The sequence below is a fragment of the Myxocyprinus asiaticus genome, chromosome 27, assembly GCF_019703515.2.
Source record: "Myxocyprinus asiaticus isolate MX2 ecotype Aquarium Trade chromosome 27, UBuf_Myxa_2, whole genome shotgun sequence".
Taxonomy (NCBI): domain Eukaryota; kingdom Metazoa; phylum Chordata; class Actinopteri; order Cypriniformes; family Catostomidae; genus Myxocyprinus; species Myxocyprinus asiaticus.
The window spans coordinates 3,115,260-3,142,329 of record NC_059370.1 but is presented as its reverse complement, the minus strand read 5'-3'; the positions used below and the strand labels follow the sequence as shown (position 1 = coordinate 3,142,329).

The 27,070-nt window shown below is 40.0% G+C and overlaps 1 protein-coding gene across 2 annotated transcripts; it reads right to left on the bottom strand.

Moving 5' to 3' along the window:
- Positions 1-15,122: 15,122 nt before the first annotated feature.
- Positions 15,123-23,274, bottom strand: LOC127418177 (transcription factor atoh8-like). Of its 2 annotated transcripts, none has more exons than XM_051658625.1 (3): positions 22,367-23,274; positions 19,119-19,320; positions 15,123-15,837 (listed from the first exon to the last, which is right to left on the bottom strand). In XM_051658625.1, coding segments are annotated over exons 1-3 (801 nt in total). In that variant the 5' UTR covers positions 22,964-23,274; the 3' UTR covers positions 15,123-15,835. The 2 variants fall into 2 exon arrangements, with proteins under 2 accessions (XP_051514585.1, XP_051514586.1); XM_051658626.1 differs by having other exon boundaries at positions 19,129-19,320; positions 22,367-23,271.
- Positions 23,275-27,070: the final 3,796 nt, after the last annotated feature.

The following is a 27,070-nucleotide window of genomic DNA, read 5'->3' as shown; positions in this document are numbered from 1 at the left end:
TTAACTGAATATTCCCTGTCTGTTTTATGCTTGGGTGTTTCTTCAACCTTTGGTTCTTTTAACACTGTGAACTTATAGAAAGTAGGCTTGTTAAAAGATTTTTCACACTCAAATTTTATTTTTTTGTCTACTGACAATGTCCAACTGTGTACATGCGTCTCAGGAGATTTTTAAGTTTTTCTGAAAGTCATGAAAGTGTCATTTCCAGCACATCTCAAATTCTGTACTATCTATATAGAATTATGTGTTGTAAATGACATTTTAAAGTAATTTTGAAGTCTTTTTATTTATTTATTTATTTTATTTATTTATTTATTTTTTTTTTAAAGTTAAATGGCCCATTCCTTTGTCTGAAAAGGCTATTTACAGTTGTGCTCAAAATAAATTTTGGCATTGATTTTGAAAATATGACTGATCCTGCAAAAAAGGATAGTGATCATATGAAGCCATTTATTATCACATAGTTTTTTTGGCTCCTTTTTAAATCATAATGATAACAGAAATCACCCAAATGGCACTGAACAAAAGTTTACATACCCTTGAATGTTTGGCCTTGTTACAGACACACAAGGTGACACACACAGGTTTAAATGGCAATTAAAGGTTAATTTCCCACACCTGTGGCGCTTTAATAAATATTCATGTCTTAATTTTTTTATATTTTTATAAATAGATTCAGCTCTTCTGATATGCGAGCCAGCTCCCAACATTCACCTACAAGAGCCGGCTCTTAGAGCCGGCTCTTAGAGCCGACTCGTTCGCGAACGACCCATCACTATTCCCCACAAACAACTTCAATCCCTCGCTGTCATAGGTCATGAAGAGCTAACAAAACTTATTGAAACATCAAAGCAACAACATGTACATTAGATCCAATACCAACTAAGCTCTTAAAAGGTGTTTCCTGTAATCACAGAACCTCTTCTTAATATTATAAAATCCTCGCTATCCTTAGGGCATGTCCCAAGTAACTTTAAGATGGCAGTTATCAAACCGCTTATTAAGAAGCCACAGCTTGATTCTGGAGAGTTGGCTAATTATAGACCGATCTCAAATCTACCATTTATGTCGAAAATACTAGAAAATTTCTACAGAGAATTTCAGTCAGGATTTAGACCCCATCATAATACAGAGACTGCACTTATCAGAGTTACAAATTACTTGCTCTTATCATCTAATCGCGGCTGCATTGCTCTTCTATTGCTTTTAGTTCTTAGTGCGGCCTTCGACACAATAGATCACGACAATCTCTTGGACAGGCTTGAGAATTATGTTGGCATTTGTGGACAGGCATTAGCTTGGTTCAGGTCCTATTTATCAGACCGCTACCACTTTGTCTGTGTATATGAGGAATTGTCAGATCAAACTAAAGTTAAGTACAGAGCACCACAGGGATCAGTTTTAAGACCTCTGCTTTTCTCCTTATATATACTTCCCCTCGGAGACATTATCAGGAATCATAGAATAAGTTTTCACTGTTAGGCCGATGATAGCCAACTTTTTATTTCTTTGAAAACCGACAAAATTTCACAATTCTCCAAGTTAGAAAAACTAATTAATGCGTTCATAACCTCAAGACTAGATTATAGTAATGCATTACTGGCAGGATGTTCTGCAAGTTCAATAAATAAACTTCAATTGGTTCAAAATGCAGCCCCTAGAGTGCTGACTAGAACCAAGATATATGATCACATTAGCCCCATTTTATCATCGCTACATTAGCTACTTGTTACATTTCATATTCATTTTAAAATTCTATTAACAACGTACAAAGCTTTGAATGGTATAGCTCCACAGTACTCTATTACGCTATATTCCGTCACGTTAATTATGGCCTGTTAATAGTACTTAGAATATCAAAATCCAAAAAAGGAGGTAGATCTTTTTCCTATTTGGCTCCTAAACTATTGAATAGTCTCCCTAACCTGTTCGGGACTCAGACACACACACTCAGTTCAAGTCTAGACAAAAGACTAGAGCCCGACCGTTATGGGATTTTTGAGACCGATATGATACCAATTTTAGAGGGGGAAAATTCACCGATTACTGATATGGTGGCTGAAATAGAGTTGTGCTCAAAAGTTTGCATACCCTGGCAGAAATTGTAAAATTCTGGCATTGATTTTGAAAATATGACTGATCATGCAAAAAAGCTGTCTTTTATTTAAGGATAGTGATCATATGAAGCAATTTATTATCACATAGTTGTTTGGCTCCTTTTTAAATCATAATGATAACAGAAATCACCCAAATGGCCCTGATCAAAAGTTTACATTCCCTTGAATGTTTGGCCTTGTTACAGACACACAAGGTGACACACGCAGGTTTAAATGGCAATTAAAGGTTAATTTCCCACACCTGTGGCTTTTTAGATTGCAATTATTGTCTGTGTATAAATAGTCAATGAGTTTGTTAGCTCTCATGTGGATGCACTGAGCAGGCTAGATACTGAGCCGTGGGGAGCAGAAAAGAACTGTCAAAAGACCTGCATAACAAGGTAATGGAACTTTATAAAGATGGAAAAGATATAAAAAGATATCCAAAGCCTTGAAAATGCCAGTCAGTACTGTTCAATCACTTATTAAGAAGTGGACAATTCGGGGATCTCTTGATACCAAGCCAAGGTCAGGTAGACCAAGAAAGATTTCAGCCACAGCTGCCAGAAGAATTGTTTGGGATACAAAGAAAAACCCACAGGTAACCTCAGGAGAAATACAGGCTGCTCTGGAAAAAGACGATGTGGTTGTTTCAAGGAGCACAATATGACAATACTTGAACAAAAATGAGCTGCATGGTCAAGTTGCCAGAAAGAAGCCTTTACTGTGCCAGTGCCACAAAAAAAACCCGGTTACAATATGCCCGACAACACCTTGACATGCTTCACAGCTTCTGGCACACTGTAATTTGGAGTGACGAGACCAAAATAGAGCTCTATGGTCACAACCATAAGTGCTATGTTTGGAGAGGGGTCAACAAGGTCTATAGTGAAAAGAATACCATCCCCACTGTGAAGCATGGTGGTGGCTCACTGATGTTTTGAGGGTGTGTGAACTCTAAAGGCATGGGGAATCTTGTGAAAATTGATGGCAAGATGAATGCAGCATGTTATCAGAAAATACTGGCAGACAATTTGCATTCTTCTGCATGAAAGCTGAGCATGGGATGCTCTTGGACTTTCCAGCATGACAATGACCCTAAGCACAAGGCCAAGTTGACCCTCCAGTGGTTACAGCAGAAAAAGGTTAAGGTTCTGGAGTGGCCATCACAGTCTCCTGACCTTAATATCATCGAGCCACTCTGGGGAGATCTCAAACGTGCGGTTCATGCAAGATGACCAAAGACTTTGCATGACCTGGAGGCATTTTGCCAAGACGAATGGGCAGCTATATCACCTGTAAGAATTTGTGGCCTCGTAGACAACTATTACAAAAGACTGCATGCTGTCATTGATGCTAAAGGGGGCAATACACAGTATTAAGAACTAAGGGTATGCAGACTTTTAAACAGGGGTCATTTCATTTTTTTCTTTGTTGCCATGTTTTGTTTTATGATTGTGCCATTCTGTTATAACCTACAGTTGAATATGAATCCCATAAGAAATAAAAGAAATGTGTTTTGCCTGCTCACTCATGTTTTCTTTAAAAATGGTACATATATTACCAATTCTCCAAGGGTATGCAAAACTTTTGGTTAAACGTTTGAGCACAACTGTATATAGATAGCATTTTATGTGTCCTAAATACACACCATTAAATTATACAGTTTACATACACCTTAGCCAAGTACATTTAAACAAAAAGTTTCACAATTCTTGACATTTGATTGTAGAAAATATTCCCTGTCTTAGGTCAGTTAGGTTCACTATTTTAAGAATGTGAAATGTCAGAATAATAGTAGAGAGAATGATTTATTTCAGCTTTTATTTCTTTCATCACATTCCCAGTGGGTCAGAAGTTTACATACACTTTGTTAGTATTTGGTAGCATTGCCTTTAAATTGTTTAACTTGGGTCAAACATTTTAGGTAGCCTTCCACAAGCTTCTCACAATAAGTTGCTGGAATTTTGGCCCATTCCTCCAGACAGAACTGGTGTAACTGAGTCAGGTTTGTAGGCCTCCTTGCTCGCACATGCTTTTTCAGTTCTGCCCACAAATTTTCTATTGGATTGAGGTCAGGGCTTTGTGATGGCCACTCCAATGCCTTGACTTTGTTGTCCTTAAGCCATTTTGCCACACCTTTGGAGGTATGCTTGGGGTCATTGTCCATTTGGAAGACCCATTTGTAACCGAGCTTTAACTTCCTGGCTGATGTCTTGAGATGTTGCTTCAATACGTATATCCACATAATTTTCCTTCCTCATGATGCCATCTATTTTGTGAAGTGCACCAGTCCCTCCAGCAGCAAAGCACCCCCACAACATGATGCTACCACCCCCATGCTTCACGGTTGGATGGTGTTCTTCGGCTTGCAAGCCTCACCCTTTTTCCTCCAAACATAACAATAGTCATTATGGTCAAACAGTTCAATTTTTGTTTCATAAGCCTTCAACCTAAGTGTCTGTAAACTTCTGACTTCAGCTGTATTTTCACACTTTTGCGTAATTTGGAAAATTTCACCCATTAAAAATATTCTGCTCGAAAATGATATTTATCTTGAATTTTCTGTTTTCTTCAAACATCACTTGTCTTTGATTTTATCTCAAGCATCCTCTTGCTCTTCACTGACACTTTTGTTGACGCTGTGTTGACACACTTGCCCAATCAGATTAGATGACTGCAACTAACTATTGTATAATATAATGTAATGCTTCAGCTATTCAGAAATTATTCAAATCTAAATAAAAATCTAATTGTCGGAACATATTTAATATAAATATTTTACATTCATGTATTAGTTCATGGCTTGTGTTAAATCGTGAATTATATTTTGTAATGACTGTAATCTTCCAACAGATGGAGCAATTGTATAAAGTATATTCAACAGTAAAGTAAGCAAATGAAAAGAACATCTATAATTATCTTTTCTATGCGTCATTATGGGAGGTCTTAAAAAAAAAAAAAACTGTCCCACACCATATCTGACGAATGAGTAATACTGAATGATTCGATATATTTCTGACATATTTTATTTCCATTTGCCTTTCTGCTGCATGTGTGCAGACACAGAAGTGTGTGTACAGGATACGAATGTTTCCCCTCTGGCTCCCGACACTGTTTGTATGAGCCGAATGAACTTCAGCTAAGACCAGCTGGCATAAACGCGCTTTAGACTTCCTGTCAGTGTGTGGAAAGAGTCTTTAAATGCATTTATAATCACAGAATAATTTAAGACAGATGTATGTAATGTTTATCGATGAGTATGAGTCTTATTTATAATTCTTTCTTTTGTCCTTTTTCGAGCTTCAAAGACTAGATTCACTATTCACGTTCATCATGTCAAAAATAAACCCGTGAAAAGTTTTTAAAAATTCACCTTTGTGTTCCTTTAAATCACATTAAAATTTTTTTGAATGTCTTTAGTTAACACAAATATAGCACACATGTTAATACAACATAAAGTGTTCAAAGTCAAGTATTTGGAGACTTTCTGGTTGTCGGATGTTAGTGGAAAATGTCCATAGTTAAGAAGCTGTGTGCATTTATAATGGGCCCAGTGATGTTGTGTGCAGACAAAAAAGGAGAGGGCCAAGCACTGAACCCTGAGGCACCCAGCTGGTATATTAAGATACTTCTTCCCTCCAAGGGCCGGTTGCAACAGCTATATGTGTTACAACTTAGCCTAGTTGTGGTGCAAATAGGCACTGTCACAATTTACGCACTACTAAATATTTGAGCGTTGCACCTTTAAACTGAATGTAACCCTACGATTAAACTAAACCATTACGGAAGCATCTGACCAGGAGTAACGGTTGGAATAAAAAAGCAGACTGATTTAATGTTAGCTCATGTTATGTGTGACAGACTTCAGTCCTTAGTATACAATATAATGATGTTGATATTTACACTCGTTTACATTTACGAGAAAGAACTTTATGTAAAAAACTTACTTAGCAGCTCGTCAGCACGAAATCGACCTAAAGGTGCACTTAATGTGTGCGTCACCCAGTGTCAAGTTTCAACACATACAAAATATATAGGATATAAAATGAATAAATGTAAATTTTTCCAGACTGTTGTATTAGTATTTATTTATTGTACCATATTAATTTAGATACAGTTCCTGAATATAGTTATTTACATAGGCTAAATATACTATTTATTAAATCAACGTATCGTATTTCACTGGGGATAGGCCTCTAATTTATTACAGCTCACAGTTATGTAAGCAAACAAGGTTTGAACAACAACCGTACCAAAATCACTTCTGTGTACAAATTTGGAGGCTGCTTATTGGATCAATACAGGAAAACGTCATATTATGCGACTACGCATTACTTTACGGAGAGCTTGCTAAGTCTTGAATTAAGGTAGTGCAACCAAATGTAATACTGACTTAGTCAACCTGATCTCATGAAAATTAGTTTATAAAAAGGTTATAATTTAAAATTAGGTTATAATTTACGAGTTGGCTATTTCGTATGGTCTGGCACGATGTTGTTCGCATAAACTCGTACAACTTCATCACGTGCAAATTCCCGGATGTCTAATGCGGAATAAGCGCGAGTTCCGCACACGAGGCTAAGGACATACTTAGTAATAATATGACCTTACCCAAACCCCTTATCTAAACTTAACCAGTCAGAAGAGTGTGTAAACATGATAGGAAGCTGGTGTGTGTGACAGAAGCAAGTAATTGTCGTGTATTAGGTGGAAACGATGTCCAGCGACGTCACTGGCTGTAGTGAAAGTCGTAGGAATTCAAACGAGTGCAGTCGCACGATATCATATTAATTAGCCAAATTTAGAAAAGTATGAATCCTGATGATTTAGCTGTGAGAGTGTGGTTGGACTTACTAGTAGTTACTAAGCCCTTAGTGTGAACTTTATGTCCCAACCAGTGTTGTTATAGTTGTTATAGGGAAGAGATGTATCCAGTATGTAAGCAGGCCGCGCCAGCCGCAGCCTTTTCTCTCTATGTTTCCTTTCCACAGAGTATTCAGTTATTTGGCTGGGGCCATTTTAACGCTCAATATATGCACCAGGAAAGGTGTTCATTTCCTATCCTATTCTTTCAGGGGGAAAAGACCCCACGGAGACCACATCCTGCCCGGAGGGGAGGTAACATGTGGCAAGCACGTCATGTGGGCTCAGAGCCGCACATGGAAGAGGCGCAGTGGTAGATCCTGCCTGAAAGGGGAGGAGCTCTACAAACACGGCGACTGGGACAGAGAGGGCTCTGTCAAAGGGAGATGCAGGTCTGCCGACAGGGGGACTGTACTACGGAAAATACATCACAGGGGGTTACCGGAGTAACCGGCACCTGTGGAACACCTACCTCAGTAAGGGCATATTAGCACACATACTGGTTCCGGCTGTGAATTCCTCCGCTGAATTCGTGAGCCACAGGGCTAGGGAGGAAGATTATCCAGGGTTCATGGGTTCGTGAACTCGTATGGGAAAAGAAGCACGTTTCTTCGCCTCTTTGGAGGGGAAAGGCGCTATATGCAAGCGATACACCCGGCCAGCTGTCCGTATTCCCGAACTTGCCTGTTCGTACCTGACAGAACACGGGACGAAACCGGCTCAACCCGGAGATTGTAAAATCTCGCAAAGGTATTGGGTGTCGCCCAGCCCGCTGCCCTGCAGATGTCTGCTAGAGAGGTGCCATGGGCCAGTGCCCACGAGGATGCCAGACTCCTTGTGGAGTGTGCTCGTATTCCCGAAGGGGTGGGCACAGCCTGGGCCTGGTATGCCATAGCGATGGCATCCACGATCCAGTGGGCAAGCCTCTGTTTGGAGACAGTGTTCCCTTTCCGCTGTCCGCCAAAGCAGATAAAGAGCTGCTCAGAGCGTCTAAAGCTCTGCGTGCGATCCAAGTAGATGCGCAAAGTATGCACCGGACACAGCAACGACAGGGCTGGGTCTGCCTCCTCCTGAGGCAGCGCTTGCAGGTTCACCACCTGATCCCTGAAGGGGGTTGTGGGAACCTTGGGCACATAGCCCGGCCGGGGTCTCAGGATTACGTGAGTGTCACCCGGACCAAACTCCGGGCAGGTATTGCTGACAGAGAACGCTTGCAGGTCCCCGACCCTCTTGATGGAGGTGAGCGCAATCAGGAGGGCCGTCTTCAAGGAGAGGGCTTTCAACTCGACTGACTCTAGTGGCTCAAAGGGGGCTCCGCGAAGGCCCAGGAGGACCACGGAGAGATCCCATGAGGGGAACAGGCGTGGCCTAGGAGGATTCAGCCTCCGAGTGCCTCTCAGGAACCTGATGATTAGGTCATGCTTCCCTAAGGACTTACCGTCCACTGTATCATGATGTGCCGCTATGGCGGCCACATACACTTCAAGGTGGAGGGGGACAGCCGTTCCTCCAGCCTCTCCTGCAGGAAGGAAAGCACTGACCCGACTGCACATCTCTGAGGGTCTTCAGCTCGGGAAGAACACCAATTCATGAACCGACGCCACTTCAGGGTATAAAGCTGCCTCGTGGAGGGAACTCTGGCCTGAGTGATCGTGTCTACCATTGCTGGTGGTAGGCCAATTAGGTCTTCCATGTCCCGTCCAAGGGCCAGACGTGGAGGTTCCAGAGGTCTGGGTGCAGGTGCCAGATGGTGCCCCATGCCTGAGAAAGAAGGTCCTTCCTCAGGGGAATTTGCCAGGGAGGGGCTGTCATGAGGAGCGTGAGGTCTGAGAACCAAGTCTGGGTGGGCCAATACGGGGCCACGAGGGTGACCTGCTCCTCGTCCTCCCTGACCTTGCACAGGGTCTGTGCAAGTAGGCTCACTGGGGGAACGCATACTTGCACAGCCCCCGGGGCCAGCTGTGTGCCAGCGCATCTGGGCCGAGGGGGGCTCCCTTCGGAGAATACCAGAGTGGGCAGTGGGAGGTTTCTCAGGAGGCAAATAGGTCTACTTGTGCTTTGCCGAACCGACTCCAAATCAGCTGGACCACCTGGGGGTGGAGTCTCCACTCTCCCCTGAGCGTCACCTGCCGCGACAGTGCGTCCGCTGTTGTGTTGAGGTTGCCCGGGATGTGAGTAGCCCGCAGCAACCTCAGTAGATGCTGACTCCATAGGAGGAGACGGCGGGCGAGTTGCGACATGCGACGTGAGCGTAAGCCACCTTGGTGATTTATATACGCTACTGTCACTGTGTTGTCCATCCGGACCAACACATGCTTGCCCAGGATCAACGGCAAAAGCCTCCGCAGGGCGAGCAATACTGCCAGCAACTTGAGGCAGTTGATGTGCAAACACAGTCGCGGTCCTATCCAGGAGCCAGTGGCTGTGTGCCCATTGCATGCGGTGCCCCAGCCTCGCTTGGAGGTGTCTGTCGTAATGACAGTGTGCCTAGACACTTGCTGTAGGGGAACTCCTCCCCGTAGAAATGCAAGGTCTGTCCAAGGGCTGAACAAGTGACAGCAGATCGGTGTTATGGCCACGCGATGTGTGCCGCGGTGCCATGCCCATCTCGGGACTCGAGTCTGAAGCCAGTGCTGAAGCGGTCTCATATGCATCAACCCTAGTGGCATGACCGGTGCCGAGGATGCCATATGCCCCAGGAGCCTCTGAAAGTGTTTCAGTGGAACTGCTGTTCTCTGCCTGAACATCTTCAGGTAGTTCAGCACCGACTGCGTGTGCTCGCTCATGAGGTGCGCTATCATCAAAACTGAGTCTAACTCCATGCCGAGAAAAGAGATGCTCTGAACCAGGGAGAGCTTGCTCTTTTCTCAGTTGACCCGAAGCCCTAGCCGGCTGAGGTGCCTGAGCACGAGGTCCCTGTGTGTGCACAGCAACTCTCGAGAGTGAGCTAGCATCAGCCAGTCATCGAGGTAGTTGAGTATGTGGACACCCACTTCCCTTAACGGGGCAAGAGCTGCCTCTGCGACTATCGTGAAGACGTGAGGGGACAGGGACAGGTCGAAGGGGAGGACCTTGTACTGATACATCCGGCCGTCGAAAGCAAACCGTAGGAAGGGTCTGTGTCGAGGTAGAACCGAGACGTGAAAGTACGCGTCCTTCAGGTCTACCGCCGCGAACCAATCTTGATGCCGGACACACACTAAAATGTGCTTTGGTGTCAGCATCTTCAACAGGAGTCTGTGCAAAGCCCGGTTCAAAACTCGCAGGTACGATGAAGTAAGGTCTGTAAAACCCTTACTTCATCTCGGCTGGAGGGACAGGCTCTATCGCGCCTTTGCGCAGAAGGGTCGCGATCTCCGCACGCAAGGTGGTGGCGTTCTCGCCCCTCACCGAAGTGAAGCGGATGCTGCTGAACCGGGGCGGGCGCCTGGTGAACTGAATCACATAGCTGAGTCGGATGGTCCTGGCCAACCACCGCGACGGGTTGGAAAGTGCTAGCCACGCATCCAATCTCCGGGCAAGGGGCACTAAGGGGACGATCGTGTTTAACATACCTGTGGGTGGGGCCAAGCGGCGGGAGGGAGCAGGGAATGCCACGTCGAGGAGCCTCGCTTTGTCTCGAACTCGTGGCTGCACTGAGGGGACCCTCGAAGCACTTACCTTGCTCCATGTACCCGGCATTGGGGGGGGTCGGTGACGGGGGAGGAGGGACTTTTCGTAGTCCATCACAACCACCTGGCTGTGGGTGTGAGTGTGGTGTGACCGGCATCTAAGTCGCAGGTGCTCAGTGCCCGGTTGCCATGATAAAGGCGGTCGTAAACACTGGCTATGTGATCCAGGGAGTGAGGAAACTGCTCTTTTGAGAATGTGGGTACCGCAGCCCATTCGGGTACTGCAGCCCATTCGGTGAACATAAAAGAAAAGGAAACCAAGGATTTACCTCCCGGCCCTCCACTGGGGGATGGAATGGTCTGGATATCAGCTCCGGGTATGCAGCAGACATCTCGCTCCCTGGGTCATCCATCTCAGGGCCGCTTAGGAGCCTTCCGGGTCCTCGTGCCAGCCCATGAGGCAGGGGCATCAGCTTTCTGCGGGGTGCTCTACGCTGGGGCCGAGAACTGGCCTCGACGGTATCGCCAAATAGGCCGATCTGGGAGATGGGGGCGTTGAGAAAGCGAACCTTGTCCACGTCCTTCATCTCGACCAGATTCAGCCACAGGTGGCATTCCTGGACCATGGGGGTGGACATCGCCTGCCCGAGTGCTCGCGCCGCGACCTTCTTCGACCGGAGGGCAGCTCCTGCATCACATCAGGATCAGGACTACCCACGTGCAGTTCCTTTAGTGCCTTGGCCTGGTGTACTTGCAGGAGGGCCATGGCATGCAGGGCAGAGGCAGCCTGACCAGCGGCGCTGTAGGCTTTGGCCGTCAGAGGCTACATCGTCCTACAGGCCTTGGAAGGGAGTGCCCGGGCAATCCCGCCAGGTGGCTGCGCTTTGCGGGCACAGGTGCACCGCAACCACCTTATCCACCGTATACCCATGGGCCACCCCGCCATCGAGGGTAGTGAGAGCGGACGAGCTGGGAGGTCGGTTTCGGGCAGAAAAAAGTGCCCTCCACGAACTCGTCAGCTTGTCGTGCACTTCCGGGAAGAAAGGGTTAGGGTTAGGGTTAGGGTTGGGGGCGTGGCTGTGAGTGGCGCCCCAAACCCAGGAACCAATCATCTAGCCGTGAGGTCTCAGGGGAGGGTGGAAGGTTCCATTCCAACCCGACACACGCAGTGGCCCGGGCAAGCATGGCGGTCATCTCGCCGTCAGCCTCAGACTGGGTGGGCCTACCTGAAGGTGGCAGCCCAGTCGAGTCCTCGGCGTCTGACATCGCCAGTATGCTCTCCGATGCAGTGATCGAGCACTCATCCCACTCCGGAGCTCCAAAAGGGACACTAAGCTGGCCCTGGGGCGAGCTGGTCTCCTCTCGGAACTCGCCGGGGGCAAACGAGCGTGCTGGGGAATGGAGGTCTGCGGGGATTTACCCAGCAGAGCCGTGCCCATTGAAGCCCCCAAATTGCCTCCAGCGCCAGCCGGGCCGGCCTCGTACCTGGAGGTAAAAGGCACGGCATGGGGGTCGGCTAGAGTGGCTTTCCCCCGGAAGAAGGAAAGCCGCGACCGCAACGTTGCCATGGTCATATTCTCGCAATGAGAACATGAACCATCCACGAACGCTGCCTCAGTGTGATCACTGCCCAGACACGTGAGGCAGCGCCCGTGGCCGTCGGAAGCGGAGTGATAGCGACCGCATCCAGGAATCACACAAAGACGGAAAGGCATCTTTATAAAGACGTGTCTTTAAAAAGACGTTCAATGTCAATGTGTGTGCTCTAATAGAGAAAATATACTCTTTAGCAGGAATATACACTCTTTTAGTGCTGTCGAAGCGCCCAGGGGCGAAATCTGCACTCGTTGTGCAGAAGGAGAGAAAACCGCTGGAAATGCACCGTATATCCAACAGCATACGCTTCTTAAGAGGTGAATGGAACAGCAGTAGAATTCAGCTTGCTGATAGTACAACCGCTCGGCTCCGAAGAAAAAATCTGAATGAGTGGTTGCGAGCCAGCTCCTTTTATACCCGTATGTCCGGGGGAGTGGCATGCAAATTCCACTTACCAATTCTCATTGGCCTTTTCTCAAAGATCTGAGGTGTTCGGGGCTCTCAAGAGCGACAACTAGTGTCACTACATCGACACAACGTCGAGTGAGTGACAGAAGGGGAACCCTTTTTACTGTAAATATTGACATCAGTAGTCTCCTTGGCAATCATGATTTCAATCTCAATTATATTTCCCAGTGCCATCTAGCACTCTGCGAACTGTACTAGTAAGTGTAATTGAGCTTGAAATCATAATTGTTCCTGTAGACTGCAATTGCAAGATGTACAGTGAAAAAGGAGTTACATTTTGGTCTGTTCTCACCAAAAACAGATTAGATCACTTTAGAAGACATGGATTAAACCACTGGAGTCTTATGGATGACTTTTATGCTGCCTTTATGTGCTTCACTTGCATTGTATGGACCTACAGAGCTGAAATATTCTTCTAGGCAATGCAAGGCAAGTTTATATATATATACAATACTGTGCAAAAGTTTTAGGCACTTGTGAAAAATGTTGCATAGTGAGGATTTCTTCAAAAATAGTGCCATAATTAATTTTAATTTTTCAATTAAAATCATACAAAGTCCAGTAAACATAAAAAAGCTAAATCAATATTTGGTGTGACCACCTTTGCCTTTACAACAGCCCCAATTCTCCTAGGTACACCTGGACACAGTTTTTCTTGGTTGTTGGCAGATAGGATGTTCCAAGCTTCTTGGAGAATTCGCCACAGTTCTTCTATCTATTTAGGCTGTCTCAATTGCTTCTGTCTCTTCGTGTAATCCCAGATTGACTCAATGTTCAGTGGGGGGCTCTGTGGGGGCCATGACATCTGTTGCAGGGCTATATGTTCTTCTATTCTATTCTATTCTATTTGCAAAAGGAATGTTTGTGAGTCTAAAATGTATATTACCTATTGACACCTTACAGCTAAAGATATAAATAACCATCTTAAGAAAAATGTTTTTGTTAAACATCTTATGTGCCTAAGACTTTTTCGCAGTACTGTATATTTATATTTATATTTATATTTCATACACAGTGGCAATTCAAAGAGCTTTACATATACATTTTAAAGAAAATACAAGATACATAAAATAATAAAAAACAATTAAGAACATTAAATAATAATACAAAGTAATAAAATAAATTAAAATGATTAAAATGAATAATAAGAAAAATAATATTAAATTGTTAACACAACTGTTGTTAACCTTCCCTGATTAAACAAAGCATAATCAAAAATTGTAAAACACATTGAGAAAAAGTTATATAAAAATAAAATAAAAAGAATAAAATAGAAAAATTAAAATGAAAGAAAGACAAAAGCTAAATTATTCAGTGAAATCAATAAGTGCAGCACAATGGTCAGTCAGAAAATGCAGAGCTAAACAGATGTGTTTTCAGTCTGGATTTAAATGTGGTTACTGTTGGGGCACATCTGACCTCATAATAGCTAAATGCTGTCTCACCTTCTTTTGAGTGAACCCTCTGTATGCCTAACTGACTTGATCCTAATGATCTGAGAGGTCTGTTAGGTTTATATTCAACAAGCATATCTGAAATGTATTTAGGTCCTAGGCTATTGAGTGATTTATAAACGAGTAATAGTACTTTAAAATCAATTCTAAATGTAACTGGAAGCCAGTGTAAAGACCTGAGGACTGGAAAAATATGATCAGATTTTTTGGTTCGGGTGAGAATCCTGGCAACGGCATTCTGAAAGAACTGCAGGTGTCTGATGATATTTTTGGGAAGGCCAGTTAGGAGTCCATTGCAGTAGTCTACCCTACTGGTGATGAATGCATGAACAAGTTTCTCTAAGTCTTGACTGGATACAAAACATCTAATTCTGGCTATATTTTTGAGATGATAGTAGGCTGATTTAGTTATTGCTTTGATGTGACTACCGAAACTAAGGTCTGACTCCAAAATGACACCAAGATTTCTTACTTCTAAAAATCTCCATTTGTGTTCAGCTGAAGAAAGAAAGTCATATACATCTGGGATGGCATGAGGGTGAGTACATTTTAAGAGAGTTTTAATTTTTGGGTCAACTATCACTTTATCTTTTTGAGGTTTAAAATTGATGATTTTACTTTGGGATGTGTGGCAGAGCTCATTTCTTGACCACTGGTGTGAAAAGCAAAGATAAACAAAATGACAGATATTTGAGGTTAATCTAGTTAAGCTTATAAAAAAGTAAAATTTAACTTAATTACTAAGCTTAATAAGCTTTTATGTTGAATTCAATTTCTTGCTTCAACAACCATGGACATATGACATGGTTCATTCTCTGTGGTTGCTAGATAAATTTCATATGTTAGCAGTTAACATTTAGAGACACATTAAAAGTCATTTGTTAGCTTAACATACAGTAAGCATTAGTGTTACCTAAAAATATGTTAAAATTAACAGTGTTAAAATGATCTTTCTGACACAAATGTCATCTTCATAATACAAAAGGATCTGAGAGAAAAAATAAAAAACTTTTAATAAAAATGTTTTTTTTTTTTTTTTCTGATTGAAATGCCTGGTTTATTAACAACAACAACAACAACAACAACAACAAAAAATAGTTATATACAGTATATAATGTGCATCTTTGTATGATACCTCATTTACAAGTTAAATAGTAAATGGTCCTGATACAGACTGAAAAAAGCAACTGGCAGACTAAGCCCAGATAGCTCAGAATGCAAAGGTTCAGTTAATATAAACTAAAACCCAATGAAAGAGAGCAGATGAGTGTTAAAGTTATATGCCAATTTCATTTACATCAATGCATATAGTGTATTTGATAGAATGACAAAGAATATAATTATATAAAGAGATTTACAAGAAAGATAAATTCATGAAGTCATGAGATTAGTACATGACAGGACATTTTTGACCAACACAGAGAAATATGGGATTTGCTAAAATGTTGTAAATCATCTGTAAAACTGTATAAGAACACAGAGAAAAACCTTGTCTTTTAGTCCTGAATCTAATTATGCAGCAACGGACAAATAGTTGTACAATAGCATACATTTTGTTTTCAACACTTACAACTGTAGTCAAATCAACAGCACAGTTTTTTTTTTTTTTTTACTAAAAAACACCCCTCTTTACTTTTCTGTTCATTGTATTGCAGGATGCTTCTTCATGTGGAAAGTGTCTTCATGTTATAGTGAATTGAGGTCCTTCTTTCTCCAAAGTCACAGGAGACATTCTTCATTTTATTCCTGTTGTAGACAACAACAAAAAATTCAATGTCATAATTATATTTAAGTTCACCCCCAAATGAAAATTCTGCAATGAAAGTGGATCAGAGGTAGCCATGGTCACCATTCACTTTCATTGTATATGGAAAAGAGCAGCTTTGACATTCTGCTAAATATTTCCTTTTGTGTTATATGGAAGAAAGAAAGACATACGGTCTGGGAACATCATGAGGATAAGTAAATGATTACAGAGTTGTCATTTCTGGGTTAATGCAAGAAACCAAAAACTTTACAAAAGTGCAAACAAAACTTTAAAAAGACAACATTCGCACTAGGTATTTAACAAAATATTGCTCTACTTGTTTGTAAATGGACATAATTCTGTTTAAATGTGTCTCATAAATGCTGCGGAATTGCAACATTCCCGCACTTTTCCATGTTCACTCAGTGCTTTCATCATCAGCTGTGCCAAAACATTTCTCCCCTCAGACTCACTGGCTCTGCCTGACAAAGGGATTTCTTTCTCAGATGGCGCCCCTCCTCTTAACCCTTCCCCCGTTTCCCCCTCGTGTCTGTAACAGCTGCTCTTTGGTGCCGTATCCTCTGAGAGAGTGATGATCGGTGTTTTTTTTTATTTCAAAGTGTTTTTTTTTTTTTTTTAACAGATGGCCAAGGGAGAACTGGGGAGTCAGCCAAGAGCGCGCTGGGGAATGTGCCAATTCCTGTAGCGAGTGAGTTCTCTGGGCTCCGGCTCGCGTGCCTTCTCTCTGCCCTCTGCCCTGAGTGGCGCCAGCAGGACTTCCCAACTAGTGTTGCGAACATCTGGTGTCTGGCTCTGACGAGAGGAGGGGGGCTCTCAACCCGTTTCCTTTTCAATGTGCTTTGCTGAAGGAACATATTAGCTCACATAGAGGTGGAAAGTGGCCTTTGCATATAATCTGTTGAGCTATTTGAAGACACTTCATGCAAAATAAAAAAAAGTATGCAGCAGCAATCAAACATTGATTTGATTTGTAACACCACATCAACACATTTGCTAAATAAATCTATTTTTTAAATATTATAAATATCATAATTTTGTTTTTGTTAAAGAGTGGATTACTTAAAATGCTTTGAAACAATGAATAATTAGTTCACCCAAAAATGAAAATTCGGTCATAATTTATTAATCCTCATGTTGTTTCAAAGCCAAATGACTCTCTTCCATGAACCACAAAAGGAGATGTTTGGAAAAATGTCAACCACCAAGGTGACTTTTTTTCACTACCAGACAGTCACTATTCACCTTCATTACATCTTTTTCCCATACAATGAAAGTGAATGGTAACTGAGACTGTCAATTCCTTTAAATCTGCCTAACATCTCTTAAAACAATTGCATGTTTCCTTTTAGTGTTTCTAAAGTAAACATTGTTTCAAGTTTTTTAAACTAATTTTTATTGTAAAAAGTTATAATATTCAATAGCTAAGTATAAAATAAACTAAGAACAGACATAAAAACAAAAGACATACATTTTTTTTAGTGATTTTCTTTTCAATATTTTTGTTAATATTCACAATATAAAAGATGGCCACTGCAAGGTCTAATGCTTAGATCCAATATTTTTACACATACCTGATTGTTTCTGTTCCACCTCTTTGTGTTTACATTAAAGGGATAGTCGCCCAAAAATGAAAATTCTCCCATCGTTAATTCACCCTCATGCCATACCAGATGTGTATGACTTTCTTTCATCTGCTGAACTCAAATGAAGATTTTTAGAAGAATATCTCAGCTCTGTTGGTCCATAAAATGCAAGTGAATGGGTGCCAAAATTTTGAAGCTCCAAAAAGCACTTAAAGTCATCATAAAAATAATCCATATGACTCCAGTGTTTAAATCTATATCTCCAGAAGTGATATGATAGATAAGAATCAGATATTTAAGTCTATTTTTAATAGAAATTCTCCTCCATCTCCACTTTCACATTAATCTTGTGTTTTTGTTGATTCACATTCTTCATGCCCCAACTGGGCAGGAAGAAGAATTTTTTTTTGGCAAAAAAGGACTTCCATTTTGATCTGTTTCTCACACACATCTATCATATCACTTCTGAAAATATGGATTAAAACACTGGAGTCATATGGATTACTTTTATAATGCCTTTATGTGCTTTTTAGAGCGTCAAACTTTTGGCACCCATTCACTTGCATTGTATGGACCAACAGAGCTGAGATAGTTAAAAAAAAATAAAAAATCATTATTTGTGTTCTGCAGAAGAAAGAAAGTCATACACATCTGGGATGGCATGAAGGTGAATAAATTATGAGGGAATTTTCATTTTTTGGGTGAACTATTCCTTTAATATCGCATTTGATGGCCATTTTGACTATGAAGCACAGTCATGTGACCATATTTCACACGAGCGCTCTTCTTCTGATCGCTTCTCAGTTCCTGGCCGAGCTACGGCTCTGACGCAACAATCAGCAGAATTTCGGTGTAAAATAAGTAAAAGAGCACACATTTAGATAAGCATGTGAGCATATAGAAGAACCAATAAAACTTTCTTAAGAGAGGATCAGGGATGGCACTACAGTCATCACTATGGAGGGAACACACATGTAGATACAAGAGAGCACTACAGGAAATTGAGACTCAATACACATAGCTACAATACACATAGCTGTATTGTAAACCTCCCCGCAAATACACATCAATCACTCCATTTATTCACCTGGGAAACTTTCTCAGAGTAGTGGAGGAATATAGGAAAAGTCCTGCCTCTGACAAAAGTTGTTGAGAATTTAATTTAATGGGATCATTATTAAGTAGAGGGAAAATTCCCTCTAATTGGTATGTATACACATAAAGTATGTTCTGCCTTGGTTACTAGTGTAGTATCCCTTGCAGACAATAATTAGTAGAAAATATGCCGACCAACGTAAAATGCATGACAGAATTATGTCTAAGAATACAGAGTACTGTTCTGTCTTAACCTTCTGCTACCCGGTCTATAATTATTTACTGTTTGGAGGGTCAATGCCATGGTTCATATGAGAACAACTTTCTAGAAGCATGGGTTAGAGCCCTGCTCGAAGTAGTCGAACATATAAATACTTACACCATTTTCTACAACTTCAGATAGCATGTTTTCTTCTCTAAAATTATTACAGTACTAGCAAATCCTCACTCTAAATGGCCATTTAAATGTGAGAAGGAAAGTCCTTGTTTCCTGGTTTCATCATATTCTGCAACTACATATCAGTAGTGTGCTTGAAGCCTTGTGCACAGGATCATGAGACCCTGTAAAACATCTTACTCACAACTATTTACCTTCCTCTTCTTGGCGCGACCCTCGGCCTGTAGAGTTCGAGTGCACTTCTCCACACACTCTCTGAAGCTCATATTGCGGTGGTCTGGGGTATAGTCCAGGTCTGCAAGCTGAGCTAGGGACAGTATGTAGTTGCAAGCTATTCTTAATATAGCCAGCTTGGAAAGCTTCTGCCCATAAGAGTAGCAGGGTACCTGGAAAAGGGGATTGTAGCATTATAAAATGAAAAAACACACAGATAGATGTAAAAAATTGCTCCTGTGTAATGATTACAAGAAGGTCCCAATAAGGACAGTAATTGGAGTATAGATACACCCCGGTGTTATGACAAGACGAAATAATAGTATGAGATGGCGAAATCCTACAAGTAGGATCGTACAAAAATGTACGACTTTTACTCCCTTAGAAAAAACTAAAAGGACCAATGAGCGATGTTATTAAGATTTTGTCTTAGTTCATATCTTAACTCAAACCTAAACCTAAACATAAAGTGTAACCCCAAACCCTCAACCTAACTATGATTTTAATAGGGGAAAAAAACGTTTTTATACCATGGAATAAAGAGAAACATCAGGCCTTTGAACAGGAGTTCTTAAAATGTTTCCTTAGTTTAACCACGATCACAAACCCCAAACCTTATTATAAAGTCTAATCCCTTGCCCAAACCCTAAAATGAGATGAGACAAGATGAGAGAAGCATTTTACAGGTTTTGGCAGACATTGTATTGCATAGCCTATATCAAATGAGCAGTGTTGGTGTAATGTGATTATAAAGTAATTAGTTACTGTAATTTAATTTCTTTTTAGTCAAAAGGTAGTGTTAAAATACAAATTTTAAATTTTAGCAATCAGATTACAGTTCCTGACTTTCTAGTAAGTTAACTACTTTTCAGTATATTACTTGACATTTCTTAAAAGAATAGTTCACCCAAAATCATTTATTCATTTTCTCACCTTCATGCCATCCCAGATCTGTATGACTTTCTGTCTTCTGCAGAACACAAATTAAGATTTTTAGAAGAATATTTCAGCTCTGTAGGTCCATACAATGCAAGTGAATGGGTGCCAAAATGTTGACGGTCCAAAAAGCACATAAAGGCATCATAAAAGTAATCCATATGACTCCAGTGTTTTAATACATATTTTCAGAAGTGATATGATAGTTGTGGGTGAGAAACAGATCAATATTTAAGTTATTTTTTGCTTTAAATTCTTCTCCCTGCCCAGCAGGGGGCGGTATGCATGAAAAATGTGAATTACCAAAAACACAAGTAGAAGAATGTGAAAGTGATCTGTTTCTCACCCACACCTATCATATCGCTTTTGAAGATATTGATTTAACCACTGGAGTCTTATGGATTACTTTTATGGTGACTTTATGTGATTTTTGGAGCTTCAGAAATTTGGCGCCCATTCACTTGCATGTATGGACCAAAAGAGCTGAGAAATTATTCTAAAAATCTTCATTTGAGTTCAGCAGATGAAAGAAAGTCATATACATCTGGGATGGCATGAGGGTGAGTAAATGATGAGAGAATTTTCATTTTTGGGTGAACTATTCCTTTAAATTTTATTTTTGTATAATTTAAAACATGAATTATGTCAATATGTCTGTTTGTGTTTGTGTGACAGCTGAAGGGCATATGCGGCCTAATTAGTCATTGTAAGGGAGAAGTGTGTGGTGCTGAGTGTATGGCTTGAGTGTGACAATGAACAAAGAGGAAATAAACACATTCATTTGAATCTGTTTAGCAAAAAAAAAAAGTGTTTTAGAAAGTAACTTAAAAGTAATTAGTAATGTAATTGCTTTTTATTGGAGTTATTGGTAAAGTAATCTGATTACAATTTTAAGAGAAGTAATTAGTAATTTGTAGTGGATTTTTTAAGGAGATCTGTTTTGAAATACTTTCTGTTGTATTTCTCACAATTACCAGAATCAATTTACATTCATATTTCCTTTGCTCAGGGTTTATAAAGACTAATAAGTCATTTACAAATGCATTATAGTGATATGCAGTTATAACAACATGAACAGAAAGGGCAACTTTCATGCAATACTTGCCAAATAATGAGCCATTTAACCTTGCATTTTAAAAATGCTTAATAAATACACATACAGTATGCATACTTAATCAAAAACATACAACAATGTCCCCCTAAATTAATGTCACAGTGCAGCAAAATATTAGAGTGAAATTAAAAGGAGGGATTATGTCATTTTGCTACAGTGCACTTTGTGTTTATATTCATTACGGTAATGTCTTGACTCACTTGTGTTGTCACTTTTCTTGGCACAGTAATGTAAAAAAAAATGGTGCTACTCTGAGCGCTGTCCCAACTTAACACAGGGATGCAAACTCATGAGAGGTGAAAAAGGTGAGAATGTCATAGATTATCATGTTCCAGATGTTTTTATTGTATTTAAAGCTTTTTTTTTTTTTTTTTTTTTTTTTTTTTTTTTTTTAAGTGTTTAAGCTTAAACTAACCCTTTCAAGTGATTTTAATAAGGTAAATTTGCTTCAGAAAATTTGACTTTAGCTGAAAGGTGAGTAGTCTGCATCCCTGTTAACACATCCTACCTAAAGTCCTTTGTGAAAAACTTTTCAGGTTTTGTGCTCATTCACAGCAAATATCATATAATAAATCTCAATGACCATTATACCATACTAACCTTTATGTGTATAAGTCTCTATAATTCTTAATTTGTGTCCACTTTGTATTAAGGTATACATTTTCATATGTAAAGAATGTTGAATGTGTGTTATTAATCATTTATAACGTGAGGTAAAATGGCTATTTGGCAAATATTGCATTAAAGTATCCATTTTTATTCATGTTGTTATTACTGCATATCAGTGACTTATAATGTATTTGTAAACAGGTTATTATCATCAGTGAAGTCAACCATTAACAAATGAGACATTAATGTAAAGTGTTACCTAACTACCTTATTAATATCATATAACTGTGAATGTTAAAAAACAAACAAACAAACAAACAACAAAAAAAAAAAACATCTCATATCAAGAGTTTATTAACAGCTAAATAAAATACATTGCATATACAAATACATACCTTTTTCTATTCATTTATCAGCAAACTGTCATTGCACTCTATGTTCTATCTTGAACTGTGTACATTTTTTATTATGCCTCCACAGTGCACCATCCTTATGGAATTATGGCATAAATAAGAGTACATTATTCTGCAAAACAAAGGAGTAATGCAGTGGGAAAATACCTGCTTTCTGAGCGCCTCAAATGCTGCACTGATGGTGTGCACCCGCGTCCTCTCTCGCGCGTTCGCAAGCAGCCTGCGCGTCTGCTGAATGGCTTTGATCTCCGTGACGACGCCAGACGGCTCTCCCGCGCGTTTCGTGTGTGATTCCGCGGACTCGCTCCTGTCGCTGCCTGTAGGCGCCTGCGAGACTGCGCGCTGAGACCACACAAAAACCTGTTGACTGCTCAAACCCGAAACGTCTGCGCTTGTTTGAGCTATTTTGTTATGGACACCCACGTCGGAGATGGACCTCTGTTTCGAGTCGGACATGTCTCCAGTAATCCCGGTGTTAATTCTCATATCGAGAGCGCTATTGAAAATATCGTGTCCGATGCTGTCATCCCTCGGTGCGATTATTTCCACATCGTGCGGCTCCTTTACACAGTTATTAACCAGGGTCTCGTCCACGAGATGCGAGTTCTTGTACAATTTAAAGTAAGGTACATTTCCGTCACTGACACACTTAATGGGATCTCTGGCTTTCCGTTTTAATTTCTTGTCTCCAGACACAGAATTTAGGATCTTGCAATGACTATTGATTAGATGTGGATTCTTCATTTCGGCAGTCCACACAGTCTGAGACTGACTAAACGTCCGATACAAAAAGGAAAGGAAAACATCGGTGTGGTAATTCACAAATAGCAAGCGTTAAGTGTTAAAATAAGTGTTCAATGACTGCAGAAATGTCTTCTAGGAGGAACATGTCTGCTTCGCTTGTTTAAAACCCCATCTCAGTGTATTTTTCGAGGTGACGTGCTTCTCCTGTGGTTTCCAACAGTCTTATGAAGTCAGGCAGACATTGCCAGAATTTTTTTTTTTTTTTTTTGTGAATGTGCTCGACAGTTCATCTGTGTTTATTTAGCCCCAGTTAACACAGAAGCCCCTGTTGGTGGGTGAGATAGATAAGTCAGCGCCGCCGAGAGACCGCCCAAAATAAAACCTGGAGCTGACACACATTACCAATGAAAGCATTCCCTCGAAAACGTTTAAAATAAGACAAATTTACGACATTGTTACACTTAATATAATCAGCCTTTCCGTGTGAAAGCAGGTCTAAAATGAATGGTGAGGTTAACATTTTGGGATTTGGATAATATTTAACACATGAGGTAGAAGTAAGATTTTGATGCAAAAGTTCAACTGCACAAGTGCTTATCTTCTCTAGCAGTTTTGTATGTTGATTTCCAAACACCTCATTAAATTAGGATAGGGTACAACAGGGCAAAAGGCTCCCCGGGGTAAAAGGCTCCTTGGATTTTATTTTCTCCCAAAACACTAATTTTCCTGATCCATGAGATCATTGTGTGTAATGTCTAAAGGCTGATTCTGAGGCAATTTGATCTAATATTTAATAATGTTTTAAATAATGCAAATGTATGTATCTAATGAATATCCTGAAAAATATCACATTTATTTTGAGACAAAATACTTATTGTCATTTTCAATTTTGTTTAAGGTGATTATATATATATATATATATATATATACACTGGCGGCCAAAAGTTTGGAATAATGTACAGATTTTGCTCTTATGGAAAGAAATTGGTACTTTTATTCACCAAAGTGGCATTCAACGGATCACGATGTATAGTCAGGACATTAATAACGTGAAAATTTACTATTACAATTTGAAAATAATGTTCAGAACTTCTTAAACTACTTCAAAGAGTTCTCATCAAAAAATCCTCCACGTGCAGCAATGACAGCTTTGCAGATCCTTGGCATTCTAGCTGTCAGTTTGTCCAGATACTCAGGTGACATTTCACCCCACACTTCCTGTAGCAGTTGCCATAGATGTAGCTGTCTTGTTGGGCACTTCTCACGCACCTTACAGTCTAGCTGATTCCACAAAAGCTCAATGGGGTTAAGATCCATAACACTCTTTTCCAATTATCTGTTGTCCAATGTCTGTGTTTCTTTGCCCACTCAAACCTTTTCTTTTTGTTTTTCTGTTTCAAAAGTGGCTTTTTCTTTGCAATTCTTCCCATAAGGCCTGCACCCCTGAGTCTTCTCTTTACTGTTGTACATGAAACTGGTGTTGAGCGGGTAGAATTCAATGAAGCTGTCAGCTGAGGACATGTGAGGCGTCTATTTCTCAAACTAGAGACTCTGATGTACTTATCCTCTTGTTTAGTTGTACATCTGGGCCTTCCACATCTCTTTCTGTCCTTGTTAGAGCCAGTTGTCCTTTGTCTTTGAAGACTGTTGTGTACACCTTTGTATGAAATCTTCAGTTTTTTGGCAATTTCAAGCATTGTATAGCCATCATTCCTCAAAACAATGATTGACTGATGAGTTTCTAGAGAAAACTGTTCCTTTTTTTGCCATTTTTGACCTAATATTAAGACATGCCAGACTATTGCATACTGTGGCAACTCAAAAACAAACACAAAGACAATGTTAAGCTTCATTTAACGAACCAAATAGCTTTCAGCAGTGTTTGATATAATGGCAAGTGAATTTCTAGTACCAAGTTAGCAATTTAGCATGAATACTCAAGGATAAGGTGATGGAGTGATGGCTGCTGGAAATGGGGCCTGTCTAGATTTTATAAAAAAATAATTTTTCAAATAGTGATGGTGCTGTTTTTTACATCAGTAATGTCCTGACTATACTTTGTGATCAGTTGAATGCCACTTTGGTAAATTAAAGTACCAATTTCCTTTCAAAACAGCAAAATCTGTACATTATTCCAAACTTATATATATATATATATATAATTAAATAACTGTCCAATAAGTGAAAGGAAAGCATTTGGGGTAAAAAAAAAAATCCCTGTGTTGCAGGGACTGAACCTATTAAACACAATGTTTTCTTTTAGGTGGGGGAATAGATTTGATATGAAGAATGTTCAGAGTGGTCTCACATTGACTGATCCAATCACAGTGGAGATTCATTTGTTTATGAAATACTTGAGACATAATGAAATGTCAAATTTGATTGAAATAAACAAGAAATTATGCACCCTTTTCTGAAGTGGTTATTTTGAATGAGCATTATCTTAATTTGCTACTCAAAAAAGCATCTGGCTGTCTTAAAAAATTTGCCTATTGCAATATTAAAAACGATTGCCCCAGTATCAACAATATATCAGTATAACCCCCTGGGGGACTTTTATCCCAAGTGAGGGAGCCTTTTACTCCAGGTGTAGGATAAAAGACCCCCTCGCCACCTTTTTTTTTTTTTTTCATTTTTTTATTTTTTTTATCATAACAACCTTCTGTTGTTATTTCTTTTCACACAAATTATGTTGCTCCATCAAAAAAAAAATGTATTTCATGAATTTTTATACACTTTGTGACATGAAAAAAAAAAAAATCTAATTTCCTTAAGGTGTGCCTTTAGCCCCATTGTATTTGTGAATTATGTCCTCCAAACTTAAATAAACTTAGTAGCTGTTTGATAAACAAGTGAACACAATACATTAATGTTACATGAAGAGTCAACAATGAAGGCTTATGCTAATAGAAAGGTTGAATTCTCTCACAGCAATTGTATTTTCAATAAATGTCAGTTAGGAACAAGTTTTTTATACATTGCAATTTTATAAACTTAATTACAACTATTAACCAAATTAATAATATTTAATATTTTTATATGTTAACTTTTCCATTTATGCTCATTTATGAATTATTTTATGTTTCTAATTTTTGTTTTACTGTTGGAATATTGCTGAAAAGCCATTAACTGGCCTGTATAAAATAATTATTTTCAAATCAGTGTCAATAAATGGCAGGTTCCCTCTGTGACAACCTACCCCATATAGTGTGACAACATGCTCTGCTATAAGGTCAATGTGTGTTCACTGATCTTTTCCAGGGCAATAACGGTGGAAATGTTCAATAGATTTTTTGTCATCAATGTCTCTAAAAAAAAAAAATTGAAATATTATATACTGTATATATATATATATATATATATATATATATATATATATATATATATATATATATATATATATATATATATACAGTTTGCTCAAAAGTTTGCATACCATGGCAGAAATTGTGAAATTTTGGCATTGATTTTGTCTTTTATTTAAGGATAGTGATCATATGAAGCCATTTATTATCACATAGTTGTTTGGCTCCTTTTTAAATCATAATGGTAACACAAATCACCCAAATGGCCCTGATCAAAAGTTTACGTACCCTTGAATGTTTGGCCATGTTACAGACACACAAGGTGACACACACAGGTTTAAATGGCAATTAAAGGTTAATTTCCCACACCTGTGGCTTTTTAAATTGCAATTAGTGTCTGTGTATAAATAGTCAATGAGTTTGTTAGCTCTCAAGTGGATCCGAGTTAAAGAAGCACAATATATGATACCATTGTTGTCAGATTTTACTGCTGATTTGAAATGTTATTTGATCGTAAACTTGAATTACCATTTTGGAGATTTCACTCTTTCCCCCATTCAAGTAGATAGGAGCTGTATTTGTATGCCGCTTAAATACTAAGAAAGTAGCAGTGGTCCCAAGATGGCCATCAAGTGGACTGTCTTACCTTTAAAGGGACTTTCTGAGAAACAGTTAAGTAATGACCAAGGTACTGCTGCTGCCAATGTCCTTCAATCTAAGCTAAATCTCTGAATGGGATCAGACCTGAATTTTTTTTTTATACACACCTAGGTAAAAAAGAATTCTCTTCTAATGGAGACAT